Source organism: Pomacea canaliculata, linkage group LG2, assembly GCF_003073045.1.
Source record: "Pomacea canaliculata isolate SZHN2017 linkage group LG2, ASM307304v1, whole genome shotgun sequence".
NCBI lineage: Eukaryota > Metazoa > Mollusca > Gastropoda > Architaenioglossa > Ampullariidae > Pomacea > Pomacea canaliculata.
The window spans coordinates 39,490,096-39,498,876 of record NC_037591.1 but is presented as its reverse complement, the minus strand read 5'-3'; the positions used below and the strand labels follow the sequence as shown (position 1 = coordinate 39,498,876).

At 42.6% G+C, this 8,781-nt stretch overlaps 1 protein-coding gene across 2 annotated transcripts; it reads left to right on the top strand.

Annotated features, from left to right (window-relative positions):
* Nucleotides 1-1,262: 1,262 nt before the first annotated feature.
* Nucleotides 1,263-6,841, top strand: LOC112557233. 2 transcript variants are annotated; one of them, XM_025226969.1, is made up of 9 exons: nucleotides 1,263-1,450; nucleotides 2,321-2,513; nucleotides 2,751-2,928; nucleotides 3,631-3,722; nucleotides 4,278-4,420; nucleotides 4,691-4,861; nucleotides 5,335-5,457; nucleotides 5,638-5,781; nucleotides 6,455-6,841. In XM_025226969.1, the coding sequence occupies exons 1-9, from the start codon at nucleotides 1,442-1,444 to the stop codon at nucleotides 6,494-6,496; spliced, it is 1,095 nt and encodes a 364-aa protein (XP_025082754.1). In that variant the 5' UTR covers nucleotides 1,263-1,441; the 3' UTR covers nucleotides 6,497-6,841. The 2 variants fall into 2 exon arrangements, with proteins under 2 accessions (XP_025082754.1, XP_025082753.1); XM_025226968.1 differs by having other exon boundaries at nucleotides 6,416-6,841.
* Nucleotides 6,842-8,781: the final 1,940 nt, after the last annotated feature.

Genomic DNA, 8,781 nt, shown 5'->3' with positions numbered 1-8,781 from the left:
GCTGTAGTCACTCATATATCTGTCTTTCTCTTCCTTAAATATTAATAATCAGATTTGTAAAGCAAATAATTTGTGTGGGGTGATCTCAATTCGCTGACCACAAACGAATAAACAGCAATGAACCATAAAACAATCAAACAAATTTTTGTGTAAAGTTTATACGTCTCTTTGATAAGGTTTTCAAAGGTCCACCTGAAGTAAAATGTTGTTCAGTTACTTAGTTAACTTATTAAAATAATACTCAAGCTAATAACCTGAGCATTTTGACTATGTGCATAGACGCCACACTAAACAACTCATTCAAACTGGCAGAGGAGAAACTAATCAAAGGGACGTAAGACACATAAAAAAAAAAGGTTTCGCTTGTTATCTCCCTTTCTTCATTGTTTTGTTTGTTACCTGATCCGCACTGAAAAATTGTTTTCTCAAGATACATTTATATATAATCAAGTCTTTAAAAGAAGATAGAAGAAATCAATAATTACTCCCTTACTGAAATTGTTTATTTTAATCGGTCTGTTTTTGTTTTCTTTAGCAAGATAACCCTACGCTACGGAGACGGTGCTCGCGATCTTCACTCATGTAATCTACTTGTAGTTTAACTTTGTCTCGGTTGTTTTGGGCCCTCGTTTATTTTATCTTTACCTGTCATCAGTTTTGGGCATTGAGTTATTTTATATGTCACAATAAACTTTATGTCGCCCTTCATAGTGTTTAAAAGTTGTTGAATTAGCCCCAGAACAAGTTTCATGGTTGGCAATCAGTGAAGCGGAGCGTTGGCTTAGCGCGAAAGTGTCAAGGTCGCTGACGTCACCCTTCCGAAGGCTCCCGAAGTTTTTCCCTTCAGTGAGACGTTTACCAAAAAAAAAAAAATAAAAAAAAAATCAGCTTCCCGCCACCTGTGTCGATTGGGGAAGTAAGAGGCGCCACTCGGGTACTGAACCAGCGCGCTCTCAGTGCTCGAACCACTCGGCCATACGAGACTGGCAAGTAACATAAACACTCGCCATCACAAACAGCAACAACAGCATACCAACATAATCTTCGTGTGAACTTTACCTTAACGTAAACAATATGTACAGGTGTTATTTACACATTCACCTTCACAATAAAGTTATATTTATCACAGCGTCACCTACATAACATAACCCGGAGATTTTACTGACGTAATATATCTGTGAGGCAAAAACAAACTGACGTCAGAACTTAAAACGTCACAACTTTTCTTACAAAACGATTGACGTCACTTGTGTTTACGCGGATGCTGTCCGTCTGCCATCTTCACTCGACTCCTTCAGCTTCGAGGAGAGTGTCCCAAATGGTTTTCTTTACAAATTGAGTTGTACTCATATAAGACTCACCTGGATTACCTTTAGTTCATTTCTACAGTCAGCGTGTTTTATTTAAGTGCCGATCTTGGGGAAAGCAGTCCTGTGAAAAAATGGTGAATGTAAGTTTTTAAGTAAGCTTTGTGTCATTTACACGCGACTCACGTTCTGATGACAATAATTGACTGGCTGACGTGGAGTATACTGACACCAAGTTCTTTGTTTAAACGTAAACAAATCAGATTAGAAAGTCTAGACACACAATAATTCTACAGTACAAGTATTAAAAAATTCCATTGTTTATTTGTTTGTGAACTGTTTTTTATAAGCTGCTTTAAAAGCCTTTAATGCAACCCTTTCCAAATATAAATATTCATTTTTATTACACATATTGTAAAAGCAGAGTAAATTTGAAAAGTATTGATGAGTAATTTGATAATTTAGTGTACAGAATGTGAAGAGTTATATAGCTCCCATTTTTAAATTCGTTTTCACTGCTGCTTCTACCGCCACCACCACCTACAACTACTACCTCTTTCAAACTTTTTCTACCACCTACTTTCTACTCTACTACTAGCAAAGACTGTCTTATATTTTAATTATTCCTACTGTTTCTACTACTACTGTTTAAGATGTCTTAAAGTCAGAATAAACAAGCAAACAAACAAAAACAAAGCCGCTTCTATCCAATTTCTTTCCATAAATTCGTTGTTCATAACTACCAGCACAGATATTATATTAATTCTAAAGCTTCTTGCTTTCGATCAGATTTTCTTCCTAAATGATGATGATTTATATACCTCCTCTGACAGAAGAAGCACACAAATAAACTCAACAACCAACGGCTGTTTACTCCTTTGTCAAACCCAGCATCTGCATGTCTCATGCATTCAAACGGTAAAAGCACCTGGAAGAAATCGTCCCCTGTCAGGAATAATATTCATATTACAAAAGATGTGTTAATGTGCTGTTCTCGTCTTGACCTCGCTCAGACTTCCATCATCCACCACAAACTGCCCAGCAACACGCCCATAGACCCGCTACCTCTGGGGCTGCTCATCGCGGCCTGGGCACTGCTCATGCTCCTCATCCTCGCCCTCAACCTGCCCTTGATGTACATCTTCTACGCCACGGACCAGCTGCAAAGCAGCCGCGCCAAGTACATCTTCACCATGCTCCTGTCAGGTGTGTTGGTGCGTCACGTGACGCTCGTAACCTCTGTGGTTGACCCCTTCTTCCAGCGTGAGCATGTCAAGGGGAAGGAACCATGAAATGCGATGAGTTATCCCGCTTGATTCGCTGCAGTCAGGTGTAAAGTTTCCAGCATGCGGAATTTAGTCCCTATTATGTGTTTAGTACCTACAATTTTTAGTGACTACGTTGGTGAGGTCTCACTATTTACTGCCTCCCCCTATTTTACAGATGTGCTGCTGGCTTTGATCATCCCGCTAAGAATTGTGGGGCTGAGGGGACACCTCTCTCCATACAAGACTGTTTGCCATGGAATCCAGTACCTGGAACAGGTTCTGATCACAGTCAACCTGTACATAATCCTGTCAATGTCGATGATCAGAAAGAAGTACATCAGCCGGGGGCTCGGGTACGGCGATGAGGCAAAGGAATTCTAACGGACCAAGCTCCAGATGACGCACATACATAGACACGTTTAATATGCTATAAAGACAGACTCTAGAGGACTACAGGACGTAAAGACAGACTCTACGGGACTACTGGACGTAAAGACAGACTCTACGGGCCGTGAAAACAGACTCTACAGGACTACAGGACGTAAAGACAGGCTCTGCAGGACTACTGGACGTAAAGACAGACTCTACAGGCCGTGAAGACAGACTAACAGGAGATCTTTTGACAAAGTAACGTTCATCATAACTAGCAATGATAAGGGGCCTATCGTCCGGGTACTAGGTGCATTTACTCAGCTGTGTACACCATCCATGAACCACGATGGCAAACATCCTACTTTCCATGGACAGCCATGATTACCGTTGCATACTCTTTCAAACAACACATGACTAAAGTGTGTCTTACTCACACGTAGTAGAGATTTGGATGCTGGACCTAGATGATAAGTGCTAAACATTGCAGGTCAAAGAATCCCAGAGCTTAACTCCATAGTAGGAAAAGGAAGGGAATTTCTTTAATTGAAAGTTTTTTTTGAAATTTTATTTTTTTATTATTATTTAATGTTTTTGTTATTATTCGGGTTTTTTTATTTCTATAAAGGGAGGTGAAAGCGGTGTGTTTATAAGACCCGACCTCTGTGTATGCCATCATGTTACAGGTACCGACAGGGGCCAACCGAAACCAACGTTTTCCTGTTCCTCATCTGGATAATCAGTTTCTTCTGCTCTGCCCGGGTACCGCTGCTAGTGGGTACGATACACGTGCGTGTGTGTGTGTGGTCAGTCGGATGCAGGGAGAAAAAGGCAGGCGGGTAAACAGGAAACTAAAGTGTCACGGCAGTTATCTACTTACATTCGCCCTGATTTCATGTGTCCGTCCGTCCGTCCGTCCGTCTGTCTTTCTGTCTGTCTGTCCAGTTTGTCTGTCTGTTCCTTTTCATTTGTGTGTATGCTTGTTCTACTGCCTGTGTCTTTGTCATACAAACTTTGCCAGGTGTCAAAGCACATGCACGTATATGTTTGTGAGATGGATAGACGAGTAGGATGGATGGACGGATGGATCGATGGATAGATAGAGGAATATATCAGTAAAACGTTGTCAACAAAAAAGTGTTAGTTTCAGTTCTAGAAGACCTTAAGAGTCAAAGACAACTTCCACATGCGCACACTTATGCCCCTTTTACCAAAAGTGGCTCACAGTGACAAAATAGCTAGCTTTGCGTGACTGAAGAGTGCACGTGCACGAAGGAAAGCGTGTGAAAGTACGGAGGGGAAAACATCTAAGAACTGCTGACTAAACTTGCAGGTGAACCGGAGTTCCATGACCCGGATGTTCCAGACGCCTTAGTGTGTCTGAGCTCCATCGGAAACACTCCTCGGGTCTACTTCCACGAGTTCATCGTCGATTACATCTTACCCATCTCTGCCATGCTTTTCTTAAGTCGCAGTGTAAGTTTCTTGTCAACTGTTATCAAAGCTGTTGTTTTTTGTTTGTGTGTGTGTGGTTTTTTTTTTGGTTTGTTTTTTATTGTTCGTTGGTTGATTTGTTGCTTTTTTTTTTGTTTGTTTATTTTTTTGTAATTCATTACTCTGCCATGGACTTTTGAAACGAGGAGGATAGGATGTTCGAGGAGTAAAGTCAGGGGTGTATGAAATGGTGTCTCTCCTAACGTCCTCTTTACGTCCTGTTGACGTGATGTGCGTGGAACGCGTGTGCAGGCCAAGAATTCCCTGTCGCGCCAGAAGCTGAGAGAAGTGGAGATTGCTGTCCTCAACAAGAGGCACAGTCGTGGCATCCGCATGATCCTGACACTCATCCTCTGCACGGCGCTGTTGCACTTGCCCAAGCACATCCTCATCATCTACGGCTTCTTGCAGGATGACAGAGGTGTAAGTATGTGTGCACCTGAGTGTTGCTCTAGTGGCGGTGCCACGTGGATGGTGCTCGTCAAACGGAGGAGGCACAGGACTGTTAGCGAGGATTTTTAGTCTTTTATTCAGATTTCCTTTCGGGGTACTGTAAAAGCTATCCACACTCACGGCCGTTGGGAGTTTTATTTGGGTGCTCTAGGTGCAAACATTGGGTGTACAAGTTTTGTCCGAGGAAGTTGTCGTCCTCAGCTAGTTTCGCCCAGCTCTCCACACTTCATTTTCACCACAAATCAACATTTCGCTATGGCAGTACGCGTTTGATGGGATCATTATCACACGAGTGGGGCTTCTAGTCAATGTTTAAATCAGTCTAGTAGTGTAGTCAGTATGTAAATGATCGCCACTTCACATTCAAAATTCACAATCTCATTCAATCCATGATCCGTTTCCTTCTCTCCATCGTTAAAACGTAGCCTCGTCTGTCTGTGTAGAGAGCATTCTACATGGTCAACGAGACATTTCAGCTCCTTGTCTACGCTACCGGCGTCTCTAATGTTGTCGTCTACTTGATCTTCAACAGAACTTCCGCTCCAGTCTTCATCTCCTTCGTCAAGGTAAGTGGCTTCGTGTTGGTCCCAGGGTAAGAACAGTCGTTGTCATGGTAAACTGATTTGTCTCGGTGATTGCTTTATATGCCTGTCATTGCATTCTGATGGTGTTAATCTGTAACCGTGAATGTTCAGCTGGTTCTTCTGGTTTTGAATACGTGCGCGTGCGCTGGGGTTTGTTTCCAGAACAAACATCATTCGCTTTTCTTCAAAGATGAATCAGCCGATCGCAGCGTCAATGATCCCAGGGCGCCTCTTCCTTCGTCAAAGCATCGAAAGAAATATTCGTCAGGTCCCCCCGACGGCACAAGCTTTCGTTCAGTGGAGCAGGTACTCTTATCATTTTTAAATGTCGCTTTAAATGATAAAAAGGTTTACAGCCGGCGTGTATTGTTACTGATTTGTCAAATATCGAAAAATATTATTTTGATTCTTTCTAAAACACCAAGGTGGGAACTACGAAGGCTTCTAAGACTAAGATATCAGCATTTTTTCTTCGTTTAGAAGTCGAGATGAACACTACTGCTGTGGATACTGATACTACTACTACTACCACCAATTTTGTACTTGGGTTGACCTTTAAGTAACGTATGTGTATGTGTGTGTGTGTGTGAGAAACAAAGCTTTCGGCCATTGTAATCCTTGTTTGAAACATTTTATTAGATTGGTGTGTCTTGGCTTCCCGTGCTCATAAGGGGTTAATCAAGTCAGACCTGGTTAAGGGTGGGGGTTGCGGTTAGACTTTAATCTTCCTGCCATTAAGTTTAGTACTTTTCTGTGCGAGAGACACGGTAAGAACTCACCTCCAAGCACCCTGTCGGCACCAGCTTTATCCAAAGCCTTCCCCTCCACTAACGGGCCGGGGCAATGGCTTCCCACCACCTAGAGATGGGAGGCCAGGAAATAATTATAATTGTTGTTGTTGTTGTTGTTGTTGTTGTTGTTGTTGTTGTTGTTGTTACAGACAGAGGGATCTTATCCTCCTTCGCAGCAGACGTTACAGACAGAGGGATCTTATCCTCCTTCGCAGCCGACGATTTATTAAGGCGTGTACCTGGACGATTCTTTGTGGTGTGAACTTGACTGAGGAGGATCGGCGAGCAACTGTTTAACTATGAAGAACGGGGACTCCCGGTCACGGTGCCGAGATAACTGCAGACTAGGTTGCTTAGTATGTACTATCAGTTGTTACATTAGGTTAAAGGAGTTATCTATCATGTGCTAGCAAGTTGTGTACCGAGTTCCTCCACTGTTTGTGTGTTTTTAGCGTTTTCTGCCCCACGGGAGGTGCGGGATGTAAACTTTCTTGAAACAGAGTTTGAAAATAATCTTATGAAGTTTATAACTGATGTTGGTTATTATTGTTGCCTTTCGATAACAATTGTCTTATGGAAGGAGACAAATAAATATTTTTTTAAACTTAAACGTTCCTTTCCGTTGATGGTAAAAGTTGTGTCCGAAGTTTAAGATTCGCTAATATTTACTTGTATACGATAATACTGCAATTTTCTTGCTCCATTTTGAACATTTTTTTGAACATTTTATTTAATGGCTATAAGTCTATCTGAGCTTGTGTGGCCCTACCAGCCGGGTAGGTTGGGGTCAGCTCGCTCTGCTCGGGTAGGTTGTGATCAGCTCGCTCTGCTCGGGTAGGTTGTGATCAGCTCGCTCTGCTCGGGTAGGTTGTGATCAGCTCGCTCTGCTCGGGTAGGTTGTGATCAGCTCGCTCTGCTCGGGTAGGTTGGGGTCAGCTCGCTCTGCTCGGGTAGTTTTCTCTCCGTTTGTCGTATCAGGCTGGAGGTTCAGTCGCTTCCCAGACTGCCTTTGTTGGTATCGAAGTCGTGTCTGTGTGCTCTCTATAATAGAGTGAGCTATATCATTGCTCTCTATAATAAAAGAAGCAGTATTAGCAGGCCCGGTTCTACCTATTAGGCGAACTAGGCAGTCGCCTAGGGCGCAGCGACCGAGGGGGGCGGAAAAAATGGCCTGCTGTTTTTTTTTTTTTTTTTTTTAATGAATAATTTTAGGGAAAAATGTCATTTTCACAAAATGATATTAGCAGGACACTTTTCCTCTGCTTGTAGACTGACCACCACGCTAGTTTCTCAGTACATGTATGACAGGAAAACCCCACTATCGCATTATCCCAGGGCGCACCTGCAGTGACCAGCTAACCAGCAGGCAAGTAGAGGGCGGGAGAGGGGCGGCGTTGGTGGAAGGTACCTTTTCCTCTGCTTGTAGGTTGACTTCACCACCGAGTTTCTCAGTTCATGTAGTGATGTAGTACAGCAAAACCCATTATTACAGGGCGCACTTGAAGTGACCAGCTAACCAGCGGGGAAGAAGGCGGAGAATAGACAGCGGAGGGGCGGGTTGGTGGATGGGGCCTGGTCAGTGCGGACCCCTACGATGGAGTGGACCGCATTCCACTAATACCAAGCTCACCTTTCTTTCCTCTATCTTACTATTGAAGAGGTTCTACACTTATGCATTGAAAACACTGCAGCTGATATCAGGGACAACAACACTGACTTGAGTTTGCTACGCGAGTTTCTCTGTGGTTATGACAGCTAAACAGTTGCTCAATATTGTTTACACTTACGAACTTTCAACCCGAAGGAACTTACCTAATGTCACCAACGCGTTCTTAGTTAATAAGAGTATTAAAGTCTTTCGCAGACAAACATCAAGGTAGAGCCATTTGAAGTTTATAGCATATCTACTTACTGACACTGATGGCCTATAGTCTTGTACTTACTGTTGTGACTCATGGTCGTGAATATTTAACTTTCTTATTAATTATTAAATTTCTGTTCGATTGGTGTATTACGCTTAATTTAGTTGTCAATTTGTAATGTTTATTTTTATTATCTAAGAGTGCATCTGTTTGTCTACAGTTTGAATGGCTAGCTTGTTGTTATGCTCCATTGACATAATATTTGAAATTGGTTATTAAGAGATAATGCGTACTAAGACCTACACTCTATATACTTCTCTTGTTTTCAACAAACCCTATGCTGGACACCCTATGCTGGACTGTGTTTGGGGAGCTGACACCATGATTTACAACTTTGCATTGTTAGCGTCCAGAAGACTCTCTCTTGACAGACTCTTTCATTGCCCGCCCACCTGTGAGGTGTGACTTTGGATGGAAACAAAGTAGCTGCTATCAGGGTGGTCTAGAGGCTGGAAGCTGTGATCAGCTTGAGTTTTAGACCACACAGCAAAATAAGACCAGAGCAAGGTGCTACACATTTCTTGTCTCCATCAGTGTGCACTCCATTAAACCTTTTACACGAGTGTTTGAAATCCCCTACTCATAAGTGTAGG

Coding starts and splice junctions, on each gene's coding strand:
- LOC112557233 (XM_025226968.1), top strand. Junction 5,458..5,637: donor TCTTCATCTCCTTCGTCAAG/GTAAGTGGCTTC, acceptor GTTTGTTTCCAG/AACAAACATCATTCGCTTTT. Junction 5,782..6,415: donor GCTTTCGTTCAGTGGAGCAG/GTACTCTTATCA, acceptor TTGTTGTTACAG/ACAGAGGGATCTTATCCTCC.